This window comes from Alosa pseudoharengus, unplaced genomic scaffold, assembly GCF_046254945.1.
Source record: "Alosa pseudoharengus isolate Yale_2024_CS ecotype anadromous, Long Island Sound unplaced genomic scaffold, YU_APseudo_1.1 YU_APseudo_1.1_scf_24, whole genome shotgun sequence".
NCBI classification, from domain to species: domain Eukaryota; kingdom Metazoa; phylum Chordata; class Actinopteri; order Clupeiformes; family Clupeidae; genus Alosa; species Alosa pseudoharengus.
Genome location: NW_027468689.1, coordinates 20603658 through 20631157, shown reverse-complemented (window position 1 = coordinate 20631157; position 27500 = coordinate 20603658). Strand labels below are relative to the sequence as shown.

Sequence of the window (27500 nt, the reverse complement as noted above, 5' to 3'; positions counted from 1 at the left end):
CTGGGATTAGTGTGTGTTCACTGTGTGCTGAGTGTGTTTCACTAATTCACGGATTGGGATAAATGCAGAGACCAAATTTCCCTCACGGGATCAAAAGAGTATTTATACTTAAACGTTTGCTATGCACAATAGATAATGTATATACATAAAACACATACAAAAATATACGCCCAAATGGAGCAAAGTTGGCACACTGTCCCTACAAAAACACATACACACAATCGCACAACACAAAGTCTGACACAGAAACCAAATAAACAATTTGAACAGGCATCTAAACACACAGACACACAGACACACACACACACACACACGCACACACGCACACACACACACACACACACACACACACACAGAGCCACTGACATGGGGTTGAATATCAGTGTCAGCAAAACATTAGTAGTATAGATGTGTGTGTAGATTAGAAGTATAGATGAGGATTCTTCTCTATGCGTGTGTGTGTGTGTACTGTATGTGTGTGTGTGTGTATGTGTATGTGAGTGTTTAGGCTTACTCACGTGAACATGTGACGTTGTTCTTATCCAGCGTCTGGTCGTCAGCGCAGGCACACACACGACCTCCAGGGATGGCCAGGCAGAGCGAGCTGCAGCCCCCATAGTTAATACGACATGCGTTATCACCTGCAACAGAAAGGACCAATTGCACTGATTACAGTTCTGCAATATAAAGAAAATATCTATATAGACTCTATATAGATATGGCTTGAGGGTCTTATTACAGCATAACAAAGAAGTATAAGCTAAGGCGATACTTAGGAACACCTAACCATTCCAAACTGGCAATGATAGATTTATTATTTAACCAAGCCCAATACGATGCTATATTTGTCAGTCTTTCATAGCACATTATAAACTACACTACACAATCATAATAAGTCTTAATTACAGTAACTGTGACAAGCAAGGAGTGGTGGAGCGGCAGTTGCATCGCTGCCTAACAGTCGGTTGGCCCAGGCTCAAGCCCTGAACCCGCCGTTGAAAGTCCAAGGCGCTCTGGATTAACACGTCCATGAATACCAGTCATTTTTATATGCCATAGGCTCTGTTATTAACTCTGCATGTGTGATACAACATAGTTAGTGTGGCTGTTTTCTTACATCAAATTAACTTTGAGAGAAGAAGAGAAAAAAATCATGGAAATCGGTGAAACCAAAACACACTTGAAGCGTTAAAATCAATGCATGTGTGGACTCTGCAATTACTGCAATCAGGGATGACTCCCCACTCCAGCCTGTGAGCACACATTACGTTCAGTGGAGTCAGCCTGTGTTGAAGCAATGCGAAAATGTCACTTCCTTTGAGTTCATGAGAATGCTGAAACCAAGTGTGGGCAGTGCGGATAAAAGTGGATTGCAAAGCCTTGCTGCAGTTTGTTGCGTCCCGCACCGCAACGTCAAATCTCCCCTTCCGGCATTGTAGCTGTGGGATACTGGAGCTCAAGGCTGCCAGTCGTACCTGGAACACAAACAGCAGACGCCACAACACAACACAAAGCCCCATCCAAAAGGACGTTGGCCACGTCGGCACGCTTTAATGGTGGTTTATGGGATTAATTATGGGATAGAGACACCCTGCTGAACTGTCTAACCGAGGTCATGACTTTACCCCCCGGCACTAGGACCGCATGCTGCCACCAAGATGGAGCACCATGTGGCATCGGGGCATGAATGGCATGAGAGAGAGAGAGAGAGAGAGAGAGAGAGAGAGAGAAGGAGAAGACACAATCCTTGTTTTTTTCTTTCTTATTTGCCATCATCCATTTGTCTAATCCTGACACCCAGAATGACTGGCTGATTCAAAGGGGCCAGAGGGGCCAATCAGGACTCTCTAAATCCTCCCACGTCAAGCCCCCCCCTCCCTCGCTGGTGACCGATCCATGGATGTATTTATGGGGAGATAGAAATAAACACTCGTCTCTAGTCGGTGCAGAATGTGAGCGATATTCATGAGTGACTCACTGGCAGCTGTCACAGCAATTAACCCTGATCAAAGGGCAGCCATAGACACACACACACACACACACACACACACACACACACTTTTCACACCACATACTGTATATGCTTGCACACCTCACATATACACATGCCACAAACACCCAAGCTCCACACACAGGCTACACACACACACACACACACACACACACACACACACACACACACACACACACACACACACACACACATACACACATACACAGACATACACACACACACACACACACACACACAGAAAAACAACACACACCATTAACAGGATACGCAATGGAAACTGTTGAGAAAGCAACACTGATGAAATGGAACAAAGACTGCTAAATTTACCCTTCCGTTGTCATCACATCAACCAACATCAAGTTGTGTTTGCAACCCTCAGTGAGCCATGTGTTAACTCCCCATTAAACTGCATGTCTGTTTATCTCAGCTAGCGCAACATTAGGTGTGGCATCATGTAAGTTTGATGACTGAGTAAATATTTAACGCACATGACAAATTAAACGAGACAGAACGAATGTGACACAAATTGCATAAAGTCACAAGCAACTTTGCGTCTTCAAAAAGTTCCAAACTTCCAAGGTGAATCTGTTCATTGTGCTCTCTGAGTACGTGTGGAATGAGAGGTGCGGGTTGCTTGGTTGTATTTTTGTGGGTGTTTCTCAAAGTTGCAAATCACAACTAAGACATGGCCCATGCAGTTAATCATTTTTATGAAATATTTGTCCGTCATACTGAATTACTGATAAAAAACACTGAATAAAATGATGTGGAGACTAACCTCATACTTCTTAACAATAAAATAGAAAATGCTAAGGAGCAGAAGGTGCTAATGACCTTAAAACGGGGCGTGATGAATGAACAAAGGGGAAATACTGTATTAGCCATTAGAGCGCACCCTCTATGTTGAAAGGTATCCTGTACTAACAAAGAGCTGCACCTCTATGACACATAATTAGGACTGTTTCAAATACCACTGACTGAGCCCTACATAAGTGTTTTAAGAACATGAAAAGCACACAAAAAGTGCTTACGGCCTGATCTGTTAAGGTTAAAATTACCATTAGAGAGCCGGCTCTGAGAATGTGCTGAGTCTATCTGCAGAGACTTTCTAATTAAAACACCAGGCTAGCGTCAGGGTGGCATTTGTTTTCAGACAGACTCTGCCCTTTGAAAGGTGAGCGGGATCTTGATGCTAAAGCCCAGATGAGGCCGATAGGCCTCAGCATATATCAAAAGGGGGATGAAGAGAGCAAGAGAGAGAGAGAGAGAGAGGGGGGGGAGAGGGAGAGGGAGAGAAAGAGAGAGAGGACAAGGACATGAAGAGAGAGAGAGAGACAGAAAGAGTGTAAGTAATAGGGCAGGACAGACATGAAGAGAGGAAAGGAGAACAAAAAGAATGCCAGAAACAGGAGGAGGGCAAGACACAGAGAGAGAGAGAGAGAGAGAGAGAAGGAGACAGATGGAGAGAGAGGGAGAGGGGGGGGTGAAGCCGGTCCACACTTCCAACGATAAGTACAACAATTACTGTAAATAGAGCAGTTTTATACATCACTCTGAAAAACTCAGCAGCAGCGCCCCGTACCATGAATGGGTTCAGTGCCCACGTGTGCCCAGGTTCAAGTCTGAGGTCACTTCCTGAGGCCAATCTCCATCTCTCTCCCTTGCTCCTTTTCTTTCATCTCTTCATTGTCTTGTCAAAGAAAGGCTAGAAAGCCTTTTAGGCTAAAAAGTATTGCTTGGGTCACAACTATTTAAACATCCACACCACACATTAACCGTAACTACACGAAGAACAATATTGTTGGTTATTGTTGGCAAGAGTGTGATTAGTAAAAACAACATCAGTTGATCAGAGTCCAATGAATTTTCAAGGCATCACATTCAATCAAGGAAATTATATTTCTGAGAGGTTTTATTTGATTAGTCAGTGTGGACAATCATATAGTTATGGTATCGCTATGCAGCTGTAATAGTGTGGAGAAAAAGATATCAATTCACCCAGAGAGAGGGAGAAAGAAACAAGAAAGACAAGCCAGAAATGCATAACAAAATGTTTAACTTTCTGGGGATAACGAAGGGAGAGAGGAACAGAGTGAGAGAGAGCCGAAACAGGATAAGAAAGTTGTAGAAAGAGATAAATACGGAGGGGATAAGCCACAGATATATAAAATAATTTCCTAGGGATAATGAGAGGAAGACACAGGGAATAATAGAGCAGAGAGATTGAGAAAGAGAAACGGGTTTAAATTTGCATTGATTCATTTAGCAGACACTTTTATCCAAAGCAATTATATTACAAGGCCATTGTCCCCAGACCAACTAGGGGTTAAGTCCCTTACTCAAGGGCACAACGGTGGAAGCTGGGAATTGAACCCACATCTTTACAGGCTACAGCATGCTAGCTCAGCTCCTTAGCCATTACGCTACCACCGCCCCGATGTGATAAAATGATTGACAGGTAAAGGACATGCCAGATATGTCTGAAAGATCCCTCACCTTGTTGACTTTGAGCATCATACACTCTCAGTCCAAACAGTGGCGGCCGCTCAGTCCTCATCAGGTTCACCTGGGCCGTCTGGAGGTTCAGTTGGAAGATGGATCCATTCATATAGTCCGTCCAGAATATGTGATTCAGGTGCTGTGTGATCCCGAACGGGTGGTTGACCTCTTTCCCATTGTACACCACCTGCACAAGGACAGAGCTTCGAAGTGAGTAAAACTTCCAAGAAAATATTATAATAATTAATATTAATGTTTTAAAAACTCTCCGTAACCACATATGTATTTACGTTTTAAACCTAATACCTCAAAAACAGGTTTTATTTACTCATGGCTTCTAAGGCACAACAAGTGATTTAGCTTTGTACTGATGTTTCATTAGTTGAAAGAATCAATAAAATTAAGGACACAAAATTATCTTCAAAGGGTTTGTTGATTGGTAGAGCCAAGGAATTCAGACTTTTAACATCAAGCATTTCGTCATCACAAAGTAACGTGTATGGTTGATTACAGCGTAAAGCGCTAATTTAAAAATGTTTCACTTTCTCTCTTATTAATGCTTTAAGAACGATGAATCAATGTCAATCAAAAAAACAAAATCAAATAAGAACGCACTCACTCACTCATGTACTGACCGTTCTGTGGGTGCCGTTGAGAAAGATGCGCTCGATGTGGTCATAGTAGGCATCACACCAGTACAAGACGCCAACGGCGTGGTCCAGAGCCAGCCCATTGGGCCACAACATATTGGAGGTGACGAAGATCTGCCGGTGTGACCCGTCCATCCACGCCTTCTCGATACGACCAATGCTGTCATTCACCTCATCTTCCTCCCAGTCTGTCCAGTACATCCAACTGTAGAGAGAGAGAGAAAGAGATAGATAGAGAGAGAGAGAGACCAAAATAGCGGTACATCATTCAGTAAGTATATCTACTGACCTCTACATGCATCTCTTTATTTCTTTACCTGTTTTCTGATTGCATGATAAGCATGAGGATGTTGGCAAAAAAACAAGCCAACACTTTGGTCTTCCATTAGAACTATTTTTGTGTGTGAATGTATACTCTTGTCTTGTAAAAATGTATGTTTTATGTCAGGGAGATGTTTGTATCTGTATGTTCTATTATGTGTAAGTTTTTTTCTTGAACTGGCTGGCCTGAGGTGCAAAACAAATTTCAGTGTAAACTGACAATAAAGTAGTATCGTATTATATCATATTGTTCCACATCGTATCGTATTGTACCATATTGTATATTTAATCCTTGGTGTGATATAGTTCCCATCATTCCAATTATACGAGTAACTACAGATGATATCACTGCCATGCTTCAATAGGGAAAACCACTCTATAGGCTGCCTGGAAGAACTCTCTATCATGTATGGTCTTTAAACTCAGTCACTGCCTTGTTGCAACTGGATGTCTTCAGAGAGAGGGGGAGATGGTTGTGGGGGGAAGGGTGAGTAGATGAGTTTACTGAGAGGTTAATTGCTCAGTTAGTTCATTAACAGCTGCCTCTATGCAAAGGACCAGTTTTTAACTACACACACATATTGAGCTACTGTGGTGGGGAAAAGAGGGAGTAAAGAGATGGGATCTGAAGTTGAAGCACCTGACAAGACACGACAAGGCACGATACAACACAACCTACTTCTTATCTTAACTTAACTTCATTTAACCACACTTAACCTAACCTCACCTAGCATAACATAAGATATAACATAACAGTATCTCACATGCATACACAGTTCTGTTTACCTGCATATGACCTTTGACCTTTCATAAGCATGCCTGTCGTCACTTCGAACCAGTTTAACCTGGCCTCGTTTATCTTTGTCTTCCTCCACAAAATGTAAAGGTCAGTGCTTAGATACCATCTCCCCTCCAAAGTAAATAAATAAACATACACACAAACACACACACACACACACACACACACACACACACACACACCCATAGACAAGGTCTCCTGCTTTATGCAGAGACTCTTATTATCACCGGCCGGATCTGGCTGTGCTGTGTGACAGGTTGGACGGAGATGGAGGAGGACTGGGACGGTGGCCCAAGGAGGAGATGTGTACGTGTGTGTGTGTGTGTGTGTGTGTAGGTGTACAGTATGTGTGTGTGTGTGTGTGTGTGTGTGTATGTCTGTGTGTTTGGGTATGTGTACGGTGTGTGTGTGTGTGTGTGTGTGTGTGTGTGTGTGTGTGTATCTGTGTGTGTGTGTGTGTGTGTCTATGTGTGTGTGTGTGTGTGTGTGTGTGTGTGTGTGTGTGTGTGTGTCTGTGTGTGTGTGTGTGTGTGTGTATGTGTGTGTGTGTGTGTGAGTGTGTATCTGTGTGTGTGTGTGAGTGTGTGTGTGTGTGTGTGTGTGTGTGTGTGTGTGTGTGTGTGTGTGTGTGTGTGGTGGTGGTGGTGGTGGTGGTGGTGGTGGCGGTGGTGTCCCTGCGTGTCCCCCTGGCGTCCCGCTGGCGTCCCACTGCGTGTGGGTTTGACCCCTGCTGAATTATGCATGGCTGGCCTGACTGTGACTGACGGCTCCTTCTGCCGCCGAGAAGCGAGAGAGGAAAGAGAGAGAAAGAGAAAGAGTGGTGGTGAACGGAGAGAACGGAGGAGTCGGAGCGGAGGAGGGCGGCGGGCGAGCACCCGAGACAAGGCAGCGTCTGCCAGGGCGGCGAGCGGCGAGAGCTAATGCTGTGTCTTATCGACTGAGGGCAGGCAGGAAGTGACACGGGAGGTACACTGATATGACAAGGTAACAGCAAGCGCACGGGGACAGGAGGGTGGGTGGTGCGTGTGTGTGTGTGTGTGTGTGTGTGTGTGTGTGTGTGTGTGTGTGTGTGTGTGTGTGTGTATGTGTGTGGGGGGTGGGCAGGATGTTGACAAGCACCAAAGAGACACAGAGTGACTGAGAGGAGAGGAGAGAAGAGTAAAGGAGAAAATCCCCCAGGCTGCGCTTTGTCTGCTGAACTGTTATCGGAGCATTTCTCCTCAAGGGGCCTTACGTGTTGCTAACACGTGGTGACACATGGTGACACTAGTGGAGGAAGTCTCGTGGGGACCAAGACGGGCTTGGTCATTTTATGACGAGTGTTCACAGTCTGGAGATGACTCTTTGAATCAATGGCTTTAAATGGCTTTCAGCTCCTATAGGGAAAAAGTGGAACACCCGCCCACGACTTGATCAAAATCACATATCAGTTTTGTGATTACTGACTGGATCTCTAGCAACTCCACAACATCTTCACAAGACATGAATTCTAATCACACACATTTAAACCAAAACAAAACTGACGTTTGTCTGATATTTCTAAATGTACTGTGACATGTATGTCTGAACCTCTAAGTAACATAACCTGACTCTCGCCAGATGAATTTCGTTCCGCTTAGCTCCGCCTAGCTTCACTCACATCCATCTGGGACCTCTTCCGTTGAGAGTGATTTCTGCACCAGATTTTATGGTAGAGCCAATCAGCAGGGCGGGAGTTTCATAGATGTGACATAGCGTAGAAGCGACTGTGAGACTGTTATCAGCATCATGGGTTGGCTTCGATGTGAGTGGTTGAAGTAGCACGTCAATAGATGACGGACAAGTGGCTTATCCAATCATATGCAAGCATTTTTTGATTAGGCCCAGCCTTTTGAAATTGAAGCAACACTTCAATGGATTGATCCCAGATGGATGAGTGGAGCTAGGCGGAACGAAATTTATCTGGCGAGAGTCAGGTTAGAGTCAAGTAACAGACTAAAACTGAAAAAAAAAACTCTGATGTCAAGTTCTTAACATACAATTCCCAATACAAAACTTTCCAGCACAAAAAGTGATAGTGCTTCCTCTACAGTTAAAAAGCTCAAAAGCAAACAGCAAACATACAAAGAAATTGCTGAAAATCAATGTTAAGAAGTGCAAAGCAATGCAAGGCAAGACAATGTTAAGAAATGCTTTTTCTCCCATTTCTCTCCTATTTCTTTTCTTTGCTTCTTTTTTCATGTAAGCCTCTTATAACAGAGCTAAGGATTCATAAAACTGCAAGTACTGCAATTTAGCGTATTACTGTCCTGACCTCAAACCTTAGTCTTTGCTTCTGTCCCCTCGACTTCCCTTACAGAGAAATGTGTGTGGATTTCGAAAGACACACACACACACACAGACACCCCATTACATTACATTCAAAATGGAACACCTCTTCCACAATTGAAACCATCGTGTTTTGCCTGGGAAGCTAACGTGTTTTCCTCATGCAAAATCTTCTTTTTAACAAAAAGCCATTTTTTCACCTCGATGCCTAAAGCTTTTCATCTCTCTCTTTATCTTTCTCTCTCTCTTACACTCTTTTTAAAATCCAATGCATTTGCTTTTCTGTTCTCTATCTACCTTTAATTTATTTTCAAATACCACCCAAGGTCTCTCCTTTTTTTTCTGCCACCCTGTAGAAGGCCATATCATCCGCCATACACATAAGAAGAAAGACATTGACGTGGAAGGTTCTTCTGACTCCATAGGTCCCACATGAAACTAGTCTTATGTTCTCCTATTTCAACGTGAGCCTTTATTTAAGCGGTTCCAGTGACCCTCAATGTAAAGAAGTGGAAAGTGAAAAGAATGTCTCCAAACAACTGTATACAATGACTTTTTTTTCTGATTAATCAGAACCACAAAAGTGAATTGCCTCGTAATGTACAGTATGTTGAGCAAACAATTGCATGATAGCTTTTGAAAAATAATTTTCTAATTGTGTTGAATATAAATCATTTTTAGCAGCTTTTATAATTGATAACAGCTTTGATAAAACTTGATAAGCTTGATAAAACAACAACAAGGAAATATTAATTACATAAGTGTTTTAAATTAAATATAAATTAATATTTGCATTCATCCAGCAGACACTTTTATCCAAACAAATATATATTTTATATAATAACCATACAACAAAAATCCAATAGAAATATTTTACTTTCATCCAGCAACTTACATTATGTCAACTATATTACCATTGTCTCTGGAGCAACTCAGGTTTAATTGCCTTGCTCAAAGGCACATCGGTGGACGCCGGGTATTGAACCCACAACTTTTTAGGCTACTGCATGCCAGCCCAGCTCCTTAACCACTACCTTACCACTGCCCCATTTATTCCTAAAGTGAAAGACAAGTGTACCTGTTGAGCGGGTCCACTACAATGGCTCTGGGATGCGTCATGTCTCCCTCCAGGAGAGTCTTTCTGCTCTGGGCCGTTTTCTCCAGCCGAGCAACGCTGATCGTCTTCCTGTAGCCGTCGTTTGTCCAGTACAAGTTGTTCCCGATCCAGTCCACCGAAATCCCCTCCACGTTGTCGAGGTCTGTGAGCCAGTGAGACACACAGGAATTAAAAAAAAAAAAAAACACAGAGCCTTTGCTTTTATCTACACTTGATCACCATGGCGACAGTGCAATCGATCACTGTCCCCGAGTCCCTGTTTATATAATTTAGACCCGCTAGCATCAGCATCTCCTCAATGGCAAATTCATCATTGGGAATAGGCAAGAAACAAGCCTTCCCCGTGAAAACAATGTTGCTTACACAAATACGTTTGGGCATTAGAGGTTGACCTAATTCAGACACATCATTCCATTATGAATCAAAGTATGACAAACTAGCGGAAGATTCATTACTCAGAGATGTTATGCATGCTGGCAATATTTTAAGAAGATTTACAGTTCCCACGTCCCCAGGAAATTAATGAGGCTCGTTGTTTTGCCTCCTCCTGACTTGATCGAAGCGGTAAGGTAGGCAGAGCCCTGGAAACTTTTTTTATTTTTTATTTACCATCCTTCAGGATAGTTTCACGGCCGGTGCCATCAATTTTCTGTCGGCCGATCTGGAAGCTGGTGGTGTCGGCAAAGTAGATGTAGCCTGTCTCGGAGTGGAAGTCCAGCGCTCGGGGGCTCACCAGGCCCTCGATCTGGATCATGTGCTCGTCGCCCGGTTTGGTTTTCACGTCCAGGCCTCGGATGACTCCAGGTCTGCCTTTCCCGTAGAAAAGGAACAGCTCGTTCTTGGGTTCTGCGTGGGAGCGAGACGGCAGAATTAAAATTGAGAATAAACAAGCTGCCGGCAACTAATCTTCTTTCTCACGCATATTGTCACTGTCTTAATTAATTGACACAATTAGCCTTCGCTATTCTACCCTCCACATTAAACTCTCTGACAAAACACATCCAAAGCCAGGAGCCTCGGCTAATTACATTACCTTAATTAAAACAGGAATTAGTTCCACCGATTAGCTTTTATCATATCAATCATCTCTTTCTCTGCCCACACTCGCACCAAACAAAAGCACGTTTTGTTTTCGAGACTTTGTGGGCGAAGGGGTGACGGAACCACCACAAAGCAGTAAAAATATGCTGTGCAGGACATTTCACCCTCTACAATCATTCGCTATTAACAGCCTGCAATGTCATGCCTGCTGACTGGGAGCTTCATTAAATCTGACAAAGCCACATGTGCCAGGCCTTTTGGTGGGGAGCCCCTGGTGCTTGCTAAAGGCAGGGGTGGCGATGCCAGATGAATCCAAATGCATGAATTAGTCGTGGTGGAGCCACATTGAGCGGAAGGGGGGAAGGGGGGAGGGGGGGGTGTGCGTTTGTAAAGCATCGCTGCACAAAAGGTTTAGGGATGCTAAGACTTCCTAAGCCTGAACTGTGGCTGTTTATAGTCTCCAGGCTGGCGGGAGTTATCTGCAGAAAATGAGGCACAAAGATAAGGACAAAAAAAGCCAGTGTGTGTGTGTGTGTGTGTGTGTGTGTGTGTGTGTGTGTGTGTGTGTGTGTAGCATAGTGTTGAATGTCAGTCTGTTTGGATGAGTGGTCCAATGAGCATCACTGAGACTTGCTATTATATTGTGTGTGTTTGTGTGTGTGTGTGTGTGTGTGTGTGTGTGTGCACATCTCTCATTATATGTCCACAGTGTTCAGTTAAAACCACCTCCTGCTCAAGAAAGCACTGATGGACACACAAATTCAGTCATACAGACCCATAAAATACACACACACACACACACACACAGATAGAGAGACAGACACACACACACACACATGCCTCCCACCAATTCATTAGAGTTTCTCTCTACCCAAGAGACAATTACTGAGAGAAATCACATAACGCAGCAATTACCATGGAGAGGAGTGAAGGCCAAGAGGGTTATTAGAGAAAGAGAGAGAGAGAGAGAGAGAGAGTGGGAGGGAGAGAGAGAACGAGAGTGGGATAAATACAAGATGTGTGTGTGTGTGAGTGTGAGTGTGTGTGTGTGTGTGTGTGTGTGTGTGTGTGTGTGTACGTGTGTGTGTGTGTATGAGAAAGAGAGAGAGCATGTGTGTTTTTGAGAGAGGGAGGAGGGAGAAAGAGAGAGAGAGAGAGAGAGAGAGAGAGAGAGAGAGAGAGAGGCTGAGGTCCTGGCAACATCTGGACTGAAATGCGTCCAGGCTGGAGTAGCCCTCTTTCCCTGACTGGCCAATAATCCAATCAGAGACTCTATTCTGGCCTGATCCTGTTCATTAGCGACTCCTTCGTCTTAATGTTGTGATTATCTGCAATGATCACTTTGCTAACAAACTCACACAAACACTGATGGCTTGTGGATTTGCCAAGGGTAGATCGCTAGATATTACAATTAAGCATATCAAACATGTAACATTCTAAAATAGTTATGAAACAGACAATTTTATCATAATGCTACCCCCTTGCTGACAGAAAGAGAGATATAAAGAGACAGAGAGAGAGAGAGAGAGAGAGAGAGAGAGGTAGCAGAAGCACATCACTTCATCTTGCTAACCAGCAAGCCACACTATCCATTTCAATTTCACAGAGGGTGTAGCTCAGTGACGCTGATGAACGGCATGAGTTTGGCCGCGTGCTGCTCACAAGACTCAATCAAGATTGTTTACATCCATATCTGCTTGTCGTGAGTTAATTAGGCAAGTGGCGTGGACAGCGGCTTCAGAAAGCCTATTGGGACATGATGTATGGAGGCAGAGGCAGAGGTGTGTGTGTGTGTGTGTGTGTGTGTGTGTGTGTGTGTGTGTGTGTGTGTGTGTGTGGTGTGTGTGTGTGTGTGAGTGTGGCAGCATGCAAGAGACTCACTTTTGCACGATTGTCCATCGGCGCCCAGGGCGAAGCCGGCGCGGCAGCGGCACACGCGAGACTTGTAGCTGCTGCTGAGCAGACAGATGTGGGAGCAGCCTCCGCGCTTGCCATAGGAGTCAGGCTCACAAGCGTGGCCCTTCACTGCACACAGACAGGAAGAGAGGGAGGGGATGAGGGAGAGAGGGAGAGAGGAAGAGAGGGAGAGAGAGGGGATGAGGGAGAGAGAGAGAGAGAAGAAAGGCGAAGAGTAAGCAGAAGAAAACCGGAGTACGGAGAAATTGATGGGGACAGAAAAAGACAAAGGGAGAGAGGGAGTGAGACAGAAAACGAGTGATAGAGAAAGACAAGAATAAATCAAAAGATGGTGAAAGAAAGGAAGAAGACAAGGAAGTAAAATGGAGATAGAAGGTGAAGGGGAAGGAGATAGAGAGAAAGAAAAAGGTTTTAAGGACCGTTCCCACTTGGAATGAAGATACCTATAACTATAACTACAAAAGACTCCACACTGACCAACGATAAGGAAAGTCTTCTCCTGTTGTGACTGATTTATGATGATGGATTTATTCTGATTGGCTGTCAGCTTTTTATTGTTCTAAAAATCGTTCAGAAAGTGATCCCCAACAACATTGTTTTTCATGTCGTTATTGTTATAGTTTATGTGTGGAGTGGACGTTGTCATTTATACTAGTAAGACAATACAATAGCCTGATTGACCACTGTTATCATTACACGTGTTATTAGACAGCATGGTTTACAGCAGACAGACAGACTGACCAGACCAGACAGAGAGAGAGAGCGCTAAATGTAGCGGACCTTTGCTGTAAGTGAGTTTGGACAGCATGTGGCAGAGACAGTACCTGTTGGCTGAGTGAGTTTGTGGTAAACACGTATTGCTTTGGAAGTCGGCAGCGTGACAACAGTCCTTGGGAGTGTGCTGTTGAAGCGATTTATCTGCAAAATGTCCACTTTGGTTCCCTGTAAGGGCTCAGCACAGGTTGCAAACAAATAATCTTCAAAGAGAGTTAATCCATGAAGGTGTGACACCTGGAAGAGTGCAGAGAGAGAGAGAGAGAGAGAGAGAAATAAGAAGACGAGTGAGAGAAAGAAGGGGGGAGAGCACATAAGTGAAAGAAAGAGGAGAAAAATAAGAGAAGGGGAGTGAGCGTGATCAAGAGAGAGAAAGAGAGAGAACGCAAAGGGGAGAGAGAGGGGGATAGAGACAGAAGGGGAGAAAGGCAGGGAAAGGTAAGAGGGAGAATTTCACTGTTTGGCACAGATGTCATGAAACTATGACACGTTCTGCTGGCAGCCAAACTTAATCCAGTCTTAAAACGTGTGTATGCCTCCTCCATTTTAATCTGCTTCTCTGCTGTGGCAGGCAAGAGGAGAAATATACAGCAAGCCCCAACAGAATGTGCAATCACACGGCACACACTCCCCATCATAAATGTCTTTACAGACACTCGAGTGCTTCGCAAAGAACCATTTCTTTGCAAAGTACTACAAGACTGAATCAATTTTCAGCCAACAGTGGAACTCATATTGTTGTTAAATGAATATAAAAAATGAAAAAAAAAAGATAAACATGGAAAGAATCTGCTGTCATGACAATCCTGAACTGTGATGTCTACACTATTCCGTCAATATGAGTTTTTAATATCAGCGACGCAAGCTGACACACAGGCACACAAACCCAAACAGAAACACAGACACACACACACACACACACACACACACACACACACACACACACACACATACACACTGAGACATAGACACACACACACAAACACACATACACACTCCTCCAGACTCACCGACTGGCCTCGAATGACACTGTGCCTGTTTCTCCCATCATAATCTACCACTTCGATGTAGTCCAGGTAGACGTCCGCCCAGTACACCAGCTTCCTGACCAGGTCCAGAGCCAGGGCCGAGGGCTGCTCGGTCCTGTGGTCCACTATCCGGGTCCGGTTGGTGCCGTCCATGTTGCAGCGTTCCACTTTGGCCATGTTCCCATAATCCGTGAAAAACAACTTCCTGGAAGAATTCACGAACATGTACGTTTATGTATTATTTGCTTTGACAGACACGTTTAACATTAAAGTCTCTCACAAATTAACATAATCGCAACCAAAAGAACAGCAGCTTGAGGAGCCGCCACTGCAAGTAAACGAGGCAAACCTCCGTAGCAGCATTTGGTAAAAGAGACACAGTGCTCAGTTTAATCCAGTGGCACACATGGGTAAAATGTCCCATTAGGGGCACAGGGGAAAGGTATGCATGCACAGGAAGTGGAAAGGTAAGAAAAGATCAGCTGAGCTGAGGAGCTCTCAAGAACCAGCTTAAACGCACATGATCACAGTCACTTAGCCTTCATTAGAGTGACCCCTGGAAAGGCAAGACAAATTCTCTCTGTGTTTGGGTCAGCCTAGGACACTAAATCACAAGTCATTGTTACACACAGTTTTTACCATTTTCACATTCCAGACCAGGTTCAGGTGAAACACAAACACAAGAGTAATCAAAACCAGTCACAAAAACTACAAAATGTTTAATTGGTGAAAACGCTTCAACCTTATTGCCAATGTCATAAACTGCTTATTACCGCAAACTGAAAAGGGAAAAAGGGAAGAGACTAAAAATTAAAAAAAATCCTCCAATCCAACTACCCCTATAGACCCAGGTTTGCCCAACAGTGACACAAATCATGATGACAGGCATACTACATTCCAATTCACACATAACCACAAAGATTACTGCACTAAACAAATCAATCAAGTCATTGTTTATTTCACATAAACTTGATACTACACATTCATATAACTTAACTTAAAGATACTTAAAGATAACTTTACTCTATTATTATAACTTTACTCTATTATGTTGAGTCCCCTAATATTTTTTTTGGTGTACCCCCTCCCCCCCCCCCCATACACACACACACACACACACACACACACACAAAACAGGCAGTCCAGTCAATCCTGCTGAGCCTGAGGCTAAACTAAACTGGTGCTGACTGCGTGGCCTGTAGCTTGGCTGGCTAATCAATAATCTACACCACTACCATCCCAACCACAAGCATGTCTGCTCCTGCAGGGAAAATGAGACATCCTGTGAATGTAACCAAAATCTTAATAGTGCAGCGTTAGACAGGGCAAAACCATTCAGAAATGGTCACTAACAAACTTTTATCAGGTCATCCTGTAGTACTTTTTTTTCATAGAATCCATTTGTCCTTAGGACATTTTGTATGCATAGTTAATTCGATCATTTGCATATTTGAATAAATCAGCAGATATAACTTATATAACAAAGACATGTACACTATTGATAAGGTTGTTGAAACAAATGCATCAATATACACCCTAAAACAACAAAAAAAAAACATTCCAATGAAATTAGAGTTAGGGACGTATACAGATGCTGAAAAGTAAAAATAAATAATGGATTGATTATGGATTAATGGTAATAGGTTTCTTTTTAATTTGAATAAAAACCTGTCCTGTGGTTTACACAATGCAGCTTATACACAGGAAAATGGAAGCGTTAAATTCTGTCAGGAAGACTCAATGCATGCATCACTCATTCATTCATTACTTCCGACCAATCACCAGTCTGCATCAGCCTTTATAATCACTTTAATTTGCACCTGCCGGTTGCTTTCAGTTGCCGATTTTTGATGTTCCCACCCTCCCTCCCTAACCACCACCAGTTTGGCCTTGTCCAGATGTCCAGGGGGTAGGCTCCGCCCCTGCCTTCTCATACCGGCAGGATCTGCAAGGGTCTGCACACTCGGTGACCTGGACCGAGGACGGGGCCTATGCCAAAGACTGTCTTATTGTTGCTTATGCCTTTTGTATATCCTTTGATGGATTAAAACATGTTATCTTTCATTGTACCTTCCTGAGTCTTTCTGATAGAATTACTGTTCCTTTATTTGCTTGATACAGGATGGCACAACCTAGATTATGAGGTGTTCATGCTTTCACACATAAACACATCAGTAAAATGGGGCCTAAAAGTTTTAAACACAAAACAATCTCTGGTGCGGGTCAAATCTGATATTGCTACATCCATATTTTCTCTCCCCATTTTCAGATAAACAGCAGAGGAAGAAAAAAGAACACAATACATGAATAACAGAATTACAATTCTGACGTCACCATTTCCCTTTTCTCCATAACACAAATGTCAAGATGGAGCAGAACCTGCACTGAAGAAAATACTGTGATCATTCATGACATTTCCTTGGGAATATTACATCCATTTTTCCTACAGGTTTTATTTTAATATTATACCCCCCCCCCCTCGGCTCCCTTTGGTGCTAGAGCGACTGCTAAATTTAATGGCACTATTGTGGCGTCTAAAATAAAATCTTAAACCAGTATTCGCGCTGCATGTGTCCCACTAATAATCAGTGACAGGAAGAACAGAAACACTAGTCTCAGTGCAGGATGGGCACCACAGGTTTTGAACCCCTGCCATATTTTGGCTGTGAAAAAAAAGTCTTTGTCAGCAGAAAAAAGCCAACACACAACACTGACAGTAGGTAGGGCTCGGTGATGCATACAAATGACTGTTTACTGCGATGGCGGCCGATTTATTTAAACACACGAGGACGACGCTCGCGAGGCCAACGGGGAGGTGGGAAGATGTGTTGAGTCGACGCGCCTGAACTAACACAAGGTGCTAATTCATCAGCTGCAGTAACCTGCTCTTTGCAACAACATTAATAAGCATGGGTAAGCATCTGCATAGACTCTGTTTGCTTACACACCGGTTACAGCCCTCCTAAAGTCAAGAGAGAGGAGAGTACACAAAGAAATACACCGGCTCCACCTGCTTCACTTCTCCCTGCTACCACTCGCTCATTTCTATGAGAGACCTTGATATTTCTTTACAAGGTTTTTTACCTTCGAGCTTTCTGATGCCTGTCTTCTTAGTCAAGAACATTTTTATTTGAAGAGTGTCTGACTATTGGTTAACACAATCTAACTCAAGGTGCTTCAATGATTTTGACATGAGCCAATGCACTTTGGCAGGAGGTGCTCTTTTTGCTGTCGTCTTTTGAATCTCTGACACCAAAGGTAACTTTATACATTCCATTGATGTAATTTTATTTCACTTCATTCACAACTCATTAGTAACCATGACAAGCATGCTCCTTCGGGTTCACAGTATTCTGTAGATCCATTTCATAACAAACTTCCCTCATGCGTGCGTGGTGTTTGACACCGTTCAATCCCATACTGTATAAGATTTTCCAGTGACCAATAAGTAGTTTGAAAGCAACATACCCCATCATTGGATCCAAAGCGATCCCTTTGGGGTTCTGGATATCCAGATCGATGATGGTGACGCAGGAGTCACCCAGCTCATTACACACGAATATCCGATCGCTGATGCGGTCCACAAAGTAAAAGTTTCCTGTGAGCCAATCAATGGCCATATGCTCCACATCTGAAAGTCGAAAGGAAATGGAAATTCTTCAGGACATTTCAGGACAGGACTACTGTATATGACATTAAGGACATTAAACACTACAGTATGTAGCTATTGTAGGACATTAAAGCAACACTATCAGGACATTAAAGCAACACTGTGTAGCTATTTTAAAACATTAAAGCAACATAATTAGGACAATAAAGCAACACCATGTTGTTAGTTTACCTTAAAATAACAGCTTTAAACTCATTCTGATGATATGATTACTAGGCAACTCTGAATGGCAACTCCGTCATTGGCCTAGAATGTGCCTAGAATGTGTGGTCAGAATAGCATGCATTGCAGTATTGTTGAACTGTTTTCGACCGTTTTCTACAAACTTGCTACAGTACATCCTTAGGCTGTTTTCCAACGTGCATTGAACATTGATAACAAAGGGTAAATACCAACTCCATGTTGGTTACTACCCCATGTTACTTCCACATACAGACATAACACAAACATGAGGGGGTTCAGTGGGTTTCTAATTTGGGGCAGGGGGCACCCTTTTGTTCAGAAACATCACTGAACAGAAGATGAATGCACTTAAAAAACAAATTAAGTTCATGCTGCTCCATAATGTCAACGCTTGGTCAGTCTCAGCTCTGAGGCATCGGGCCTGCTCTTTCATTAGCTAAAGGCTAATGAGACAGACTTGACCTGTTGGCTTTTAAAAACTGAAAAAAGCAAAAATAGAAAAGTCTTTTATGAGTTTGAAGCATAATAAGTTATGCAAAGTGAGGTATGGGGTGGATATCTGATTAATTTAAGGCGTCTGACATGGTTGCTAAATCAACTAATTAAATATCTCACAGAAAAATACTCATTATAGACGGTGTGAAAACACCTGTAGGAAGACTTCAAAGCACATCAAATATATTCTCATTTCCACAACATCATCGACTTGCCTAGAAGTGCCTGTGTGACTGCAGGTGAGAGATTGTGTGTTCCAACCGCCTCTGTGTGTGTGTGTGTGTGCGTGTGTGTGCGTGTGTGTGTGTGTGTGTGTGTGTGTGTGTGAGTGAGTGTGCAGGTGTGTGTATGTATGCGTGTGTGTATTTACATGTGCTTTCTTTTTCAGCATATATATTTCTATGGTCAGATCTTTGTTATGTGCAGTGCAATCAGACTTACACAACACAACTCTCTATCTCTCTCTCTCTCTCTCACACACACACACACACACACACACACACACACACACACACACACACACACACACACACACACACACACACACTATGACTCACTTTGCAGGTTTTGTCCAACATGAATCCGTCTTGGCTCTGAAAACCCTTTTAGTTTCATCATGGAGGTGCACCAGAGGTGACCGACAGATTCCGAGGACGACGAGAGCCAGCACAGGGACTCCTCCCGGTGCCTGAAGTCCAGGGTCTGTGTCGCATTGGTGTCCAGAGACTTCATGTTGGCCACCGGCGTTCCGTTCAGTTGTGTGACCGTGATCACGTCCAGGTTTGCTACCACCAGCACTGGAGGTCGATCGCCAGGCTCTGAAAGAAGACAAACAAAAGAACAGGTAAAGTCACACAGTCCTGTGCAGGTAACAATGACAACTGAATGAAATAGCTGAGTACACATAGATATCTTGATAGAGATGTAATTTTCTAGAGAGAAATAATTCACATGTTCATATTATTGTCCTTGAGGTCCTTAATAGTTAAGTGTATTCAGAGAATTGTATAGAGGAGGGTACAATGTAATGAAGGCAGCATATACAGTGCCTATAAAAAGTATCCACCCCGCTTGGATATTTCTCCTTTTACTGCTTTTATAAATAAAATCTTGATCAATTTATTTAGGTCTTTTTTACAAAAATCTCCTCTTTAATCTCAAAGTGAAAGCAGATTTCTACAAAGTAATGTTAATTAATTAAAAATATATAACGCAAAATAAGTGATTGCATAAATATTCACCCCCTTCAAGGCAGCATTGACTAGATACACCTTTCGCTGCAATTAAAGCATGGCGTCTGCGTAGATAGGTCTCAATTAGGCCTGCACATCTGGACATTGCAATTTTACTCCATTTTCTTTGCAAAACTGCTCAAGCTCTGCCAGGTTAGAACGGGATCGGGTGAACATCCCTTTTTAAGTCCAGCCACAGCTTTTCTATAGGATTGAGGCCTGGGCTTTGACTCAGCCACTCCAGAACATTCACTTTGTTGTCTTTAAACCATTTCTGTGTAGTTTTCACTGCAGGCTTAGGCTCATTATCTTGCTGGAGAGTAAATCTTTTCGTAGTCGTAGTTCTCCTGCAGATTGAATCAGATTGTCCCCTAGGACTTCCATATATTTTTCTGAGTTCATTTGCGTTTACCTTTACAAGCCTTCCAGGGCTTACTGTCGAGAAGTGTACCCACTGCATGATGCTACCACCATCATGCTTCAAACTACCGGTATGTGTGTGTTTTTGGTGATGTGTAGTGTTTGGTGTCTGCCAAAAATAGCATCTAGTCTGATGGCCAAAAAGCTCAATTTTTGTCTCATCAGACCAACGAACCTACTTCCAATTGACCTTGGAGTCTCCCACATGTCTTTGGACGAACTTTAGTCAAGATTTAATAAGAGCTTTGCCACTCACCCATAGAGCTTTGACTGGTGAAGAAAATAGGCAAAAGATGCTGTATGCCATGGTGTCTTCATGGTGGAATTATAGCCAGGAATACTGATTGACCACGGGGGAATTTTGTCAATTATTGTAAAAAATGCCAAAACAAATTGATCAAGATTCCATTTATAAAAGCAGTAAAAATGGAAATATCCAAGTGGGTGAATACTTTTTATAGGCACTGTATATATACAGGCGCATCTAACAAAAAATCAATATCATGGAAAACTTCATTTGTTTTCCATAATATATTTCAAAAACTGTTTTTTTCTCATATAATCTAGATTCACTACACCCAAAGTGAAATATTTCAAGATTTATTTTGTTTTAATCTTAATTATTCTAATCTTGACAATTGCAGTTTACAGCTCATGGTATATCCAAATATTAGAATAAAGAATTTATAATACAGAAATGTTGACTTCAGAAGAGCTCTAATCAGCTAATTGAGTTAAAAAATACCAACAATGGGTTCCTGAGCCTTTAATCTCTCAATCTGGGCAGGGTAAAGCACTTTTCCACCTGTAAGGGAATGCCAAGTGTGCTGTACTGTAGTTCCCTAGCTTCTCTATAACATGCACATGTACCATCAGTGCCACAAAAGAAACATGCATACATTCTCCACTATGGATATTAACACACAGAGAGACAGTCACACACAGATCAGTCGGTCAGATAAATGGGATGTTCAATTGGAATGACTATTTGAACATAATAAGGTCGTGTTTCGTTCAAAACTAGACTGCTTTATGTAATTGTAACATAATACGGCTTGATAAATTGGACAGCCCTGACTGTTCCTTCTTTACAGTGCAGACAACCACTAAAAAGTATTTGTTATCTCATACAGACTGTGCTCTCAAAAGCACACTTGCTAGACCTGCAAGAGACTATAAGCAAGCATGGCCAAGGTCATATACACGACTCATAAATCAAAACTAGTGCAGTTTGCATATATATCCTAAATGTACAGTATCCAGGGTTGGGAAGGTAACTTTAGAAATGTAATCGGTTACAGATTAATTGTTACCCTCTTGAAAATGTAAGAAGTAACTACAGTAAGTAACTATTTTAATCTCTTTGGGTTATTTTTAGAATACTTTTACTACCTTATCTTGGTCATTTTAAAGCCCACATATTGTAATTTCCCTACTATTAACTGAGGTTTATAAATAGATTTAGCAAAATGACTTCAGCAATGAGGTTAATACATGGGGGTGGGCTATACATGGGGATGTATTTCTTTCTGGGTGTGGAGATGCATGCAGAGCTGTATGGAGAGCATTTTTGATGCAAATTTAAGGTTAATTTCATCATGAACTGTTTATCACAGCAACTAGCATCAGAAATCTGAAGTCTTGCAGAAAACAAGGTATTTCATGTGATATTTGTGTGATAAAAACTCAGAACCGAGAAGAATCGGTGTGAATTTGGTCACAGACTACACTCACTTCCACCCATAAATATTTTACAAAGAAGTATATATTTGGGTGTAACAGAGAGACAGAGAGAGAGAAAAAAAGAGATAGATAGAGAGAGAGTAACAGAGAGACAGAGAGAGAGAAAAAAAGAGATAGATAGAGAGAGAGAGAGATGTAGAGATGTGGCCTGTCACCCTCCACCATGTTTATAATCCACATTGAGAACAGCAGTATTCTCAAGTGGAAGGTGTGGTTGCTATTCCCATGGAGGTACCACCAGATGTTTCCAAACAGGGGTGAGCAGGATAATAGTCTCAACACGTAGCAGCGCCGACACGGGAGAGGTGGGATGTACAACATAATAAGGCTCCGAGCTGCCAGAGGTGACGCCATTGTTCTCACTTCTCCGCGCGCCGCTGCCTGCTATTTTTTGCCGTTAAGTGCAGCTCGGTTTGTGCAGCCTACAAAAGCAGGAGCGCAGCACGAGAGCTGGCAGGGATCAACTCAAAGAGGAGGCTGTGCTTTTGTTCGCCTGGAGTACAGGAGAGCCACGGACATATACATGAGGAGATTAGTGGGTCTGGACACGCACACACACACACACACACACACACACACACACACACACACACACACACACACACACACACACACACACACACACACACACACACACACACACACACACACACACACTCACTGCCTTCTACAGTGTAACAGAACAGAACAAAATCCAGTGAGTAACAACAAAGAAGATTTTATACAACAAACAATGACATTATAGTTATCTGACTACGTATTCACAGGTTAGGAGGTAACATTGTAATTATGGAAATGAACACATGCACACACACACACACACACACACACACACACACACACACACACACACACGCACACCAACACACATACATGCACACACAAACACACACCAACACACACACATGCACACACACACACACACACACACACACACACACAGCAATGTAGCTCAGCCTGGCTTCTGTCAGCAGGCCAACATCAGGTCTCCAAGCCCTATTTTATGGGGAGTAAAATCCAGTGAAACAGAGTTCGCATAGACCCTCTGTGATTTATCCTTCCTCTCCAGCAAAGTTTAACTCACAATGCGCTCGTCTAATGTGGGCTATAAATCTGGACTCCACCTCCCTCTGCCTAAAACAGAGCGGTCCGGAAAGCGCAACTTATAGCGCATATGTACTTGCACTCCACTGAGCTCATACTTCTAGGCACTTGTTTGTATCCTGAAATACTCAGAGGAGATCATGGACCCTATTTGAAAGACTGGAAAAGTCTTACTACTATTACGTAATACATATATAATGTTTAAATTTGTACGGATATTTTCCCAGTAATGACAATAACATTTTGTCCATGCATTTGACACTTAAGATACTGTCCATCTTTCAAATTAGGGTTTGTAGTTTGAGTAAAGGCTTGTGAATTCCCATGTGGAAGAAGAGGAATGTGCACCTTCAAGAGATGATGACAGAAGCTACCCGCACCCGTACCCATATCGGGCCAACACACGGCCTTATCTTGTTTGTGCTCTGACATGCCTTGTCCCCTCTTTAAGACTTTTTATCAACCAGACAGGGTCCCTTCGATCTCCCTTCGGCTGGCTATTTGTACATGGTGTACCTCATCATGAGAACAATCTCATCAGTGAGCACATACATTTCACACATACGTTTAACAGTGGGCACATATATTTAACACATATGTTTGAGTACATGCATTTAACATATACGTTTAACAGTGAGCACGTAGATTTAACACATATGTTTACTGTAACAGTGAGCACATACATTTTATGATTTAATAGTGTCCCAAAAATCCCAATCAAAATCCTTTCAGCCGAGGAGCCGGCTGTGGGAGTGTTTCACTTCAATGATATTTGTCTTAAGCCGGGAAGGAAAGAAGTCCTATTGATTAAAGGCAAGATAGATGCTTTGTTCAATCCCACCCTACTGTGCCTTAAGCTACAGAAGGTGAGCTGCTCTCCAGCTGAGTGTGTCGGTAGATATTCTCACACTTACGACAGCACTATTCTCCACTCGTCGCACTGTTATCGGGCAAACGTGTCAAAACTAAACGTGAAATGCAACACGTTGCTGGGTTAATAGACTTGTCCGTTATGTTACAAAAACGGAAGGTGGAAACGAGAGATCAGACCAGGCAGAATTACAGCACTGACGAGCATATGGTGTCGTAATTAATGTGTGGAATTAAGAGTGAAATAATTACCTTGTTAATGCTGATGTATGTCATTCAGACGCACTGTGGCTGAATGGACACGCAGCTACTCATATATTAGTTCTATTTTAATCTCTAATCAGACAGACAGCCTGGTGCGTAACCCACCTCATTCTTCAATCTTCTTATGAGGTAATTTGCATTTTTGATTCTCTTAAAAGAGGCTCTATCAACGCCCTCATCCAGCAAAGGAGTGTATACAAAAACACACACACACCAGTCAATCTTTATGTACTCTTCGGTACTGATGCTCCTTCTGTAATACAGTATCTTATTTTGAGACTTTTGGAATCGACGGTCATTTATGTCAGATGTCACTGGCAGCAATGTTATGTTGCTATCACAGTAAGAATAGGTAAACAAGTGTTAGCAGTTGTACAATACTGTAAAGATTTTATGACAGTAATTCATTTACTTTTTAGATAATATAATGCCAAAAGTGCCAGATTTGACACTCAGTCAGAAAGAGGGTAAAATAGTAAAAACAATGAATCCTTATTGCACAGTGTATGAGTTTTGAGAGCTTTTGCGCAGTGATTGACTATATGTTCCTCTTGGCAAGAAAACATAGTGTTTAGGAAGACAGATTTGATATTGAATGATGTTTACCATGTTTTGATAAAGTTAATGTATATAGAGAAAAAATTGTGTTTTGAAATGTAGAGTTCAGAAAACGTTTGAAGCATATGTAAACACTAAACAGAAATAGGTAAACAGTAAATCACTTATCAATACTACCATGACCAGCATAGTATTTCAGATAAAGGTGTTTACAGGAAAGTGTTTACAAGGACAATCATGAAAGTGTATGAACTTATGAATGCATTGTGAGCATATGTTTGGGCAAAAGCTAAGAGCACATTGGACCTTTTCAAAACCTGCTCATATAGAATATGCTGAGCTGGACTAGTGAACTGCTAAACAGGTTTTCCAGTTCCACCAGCGTGTCTTTCATTCTACACAAGGATTACTGCCCCATCTCTGGCCTTGGTCAGCATCACCCTGCCCAGTGCTCCTGTTGTGTCGTGACGTGAGTGACTGGTTTGTGTCCAGGTTGCTGAGCCGTGGGGCTTACCGTGTTTGGCTTTACAGGACCTGCCGTCGCTCTGCAGGGTATACCCCTCCGTGCAGCTGCATTGGTACGACCCGTGGGTGTTAAGGCAAGTTTGGCTACACGTCCCATACACAGAGCACTCGTCGTGATCTGCAGGAGGGAGAGAGAGAGAGAGAGAGAAAGAAAGAGAGAAAGAGAGAGAGAGAGAGAGATGAGAGAGAGAGAGTGAGGAACCTGAAACATGGTGGAGGTGTTTTCCAACATGACCTAATTACATAATGTTACCTTAATGTGGTGCTTGGTTTTCACCTCTCCATGCATATGTATGGGGTGAGTCTACTGAGAGCTCACTTGAGCTGCTAGCTGTAATAAGAATAATAATGGGCAAGAAGTGGAAATCTGACATGGATTTAAGCACCATGCAACCTAGCAGGCCAGCTCAGGAGGGAGAGGAACCACCCCGATGCAAATAGACTCAAGCAGTTATTCTAGTATCATTTATTTATGTATTTAGTTATGCTTATAATCAATTATTACCGTCAAAAAAAAAGAAAGAGGAACATGTTTACACTCAGTAAAAGCAAGTGTTTGACTTTTGCAAACCACAATAGCTCTCATCAAACGCTCATGGCTGTCAAGGACTTTCCCATTCTTTTCCTAACTGTGAGATAGCACCCATATCTCAAACACATCCACACACACACCCCATAACCACCCCCCCCCCCCCTCAGTTTTAAATGCAAGGGCTCCCTTCAGATAAATGTGCCTTATCTGCCTATGCCATAAATGTCACCCACCCTTATCAGTCAGAGCAATCTGAAGGCTGATGCCATTTGGCGGGGCATGGCCAATAGATGGCTATCATTTTTCACGCCCCATGCTTGTTAACGAGGTAAAGTTTAGCATGGGTGAAGGTAATTCGATTTAGCGCTGGGCCCGCTAAGGGAGATGGGGGGGTTGGGGAGAGGGAGGGGGAGGGTTGGGGTTGGGTGAATGTGGGGTCGTGGTGAACCTCGTCACCGAGAGGACGGCCGCTCGTTCGCTTGCCTGGCTCGGCTTACCTCTGCATTTCTTCCCGTCCTTGTCCACCTCGAAGCCGTCGCCGCAGAAACAGATTGTGCCGTTCCGCGTCATGACGCAACCGTACTGGCACCTCAGCTCGTGGCACGCGGGCAGGAGCTCTGAAACACAAACACACACACACACACACACACACACACACACACACACACACACACACACACACACACACACACATTGTCTCTGACTATTTTGGCCCATGTTATTTGAACAGGGGGCAAAAAGACGTTCATGTGAGGTGCAACTCTATTCAAAGTCCAAAAAGAAAGAGACAGGGGGAGAGAGGGAGAGAGGGAAGAAGAGTGAAAGAGGGAGAGAGGGAAGGAGAGTGAAAGAGGGAGAGAAATTGCTCCGAGGCTTTCAGATTAAATATGGTGCTTACTTCATCATAAAGCCAGGTGTGGGCTATTGATGGATGCAGGGGCCATTATACACAAATGCGCCTGCACTGTGATGTTAATGTCACTTTGAGATCTGTTTCTCTTGAAACATTCCCTACAAGTATGCAGCGGGCCAAGGTTACTGTCAATATGAGGCAGTAAACTGAAAATTGAGTGTCGATTTGTGTGGTATTTATCACATCGGCACGACTAAGTGCCAGTGATTGCTAACATTCTTTAAAGGGCTGTCTCGCTTGCCTGGAGCCTAAAATGCTCCGACCGCCTGCTCCCTGTTATCGATTCCAAAAAGATGATCTGAGAAATTGCTGTGATTTACAGTTGCTTGCACTACACAGGACCGCAATCAATTTCATCAAGCTCAATATTAATAACCAATTTCATCTCCTTTTTTTTTTGCCCACGCTATCATGATGGGGGGTCACCTTGGAAGCTATAATTTTCTCTGTAACCTCAGCGAGAGAATCACGTTGGAAAAACTCCAAGAGAAGTGCACAAAATTGACTTTATTAGTGGCGAACAA

General features: G+C 42.9%; 1 protein-coding gene across 1 annotated transcript in view; it reads right to left on the bottom strand.

Annotated features, from left to right (window-relative positions):
• Positions 1-27500, bottom strand: part of LOC143142500 (low-density lipoprotein receptor-related protein 1B-like) — a 252224-nt gene that overhangs the window by 179543 nt on the left and 45181 nt on the right. The window contains exons 3-14 of the mRNA XM_076303422.1: positions 26561-26680; positions 25521-25649; positions 19373-19633; positions 17936-18098; positions 14450-14672; positions 13490-13676; positions 12630-12773; positions 10317-10553; positions 9669-9849; positions 5149-5368; positions 4511-4700; positions 515-641 (exon numbers count right to left, since the gene is read on the bottom strand). Coding sequence (XP_076159537.1) covers positions 515-641; positions 4511-4700; positions 5149-5368; positions 9669-9849; positions 10317-10553; positions 12630-12773; positions 13490-13676; positions 14450-14672; positions 17936-18098; positions 19373-19633; positions 25521-25649; positions 26561-26680 — 2182 coding nt within the window. The remainder of the gene's footprint in view (positions 1-514; positions 642-4510; positions 4701-5148; positions 5369-9668; positions 9850-10316; positions 10554-12629; positions 12774-13489; positions 13677-14449; positions 14673-17935; positions 18099-19372; positions 19634-25520; positions 25650-26560; positions 26681-27500) is intronic.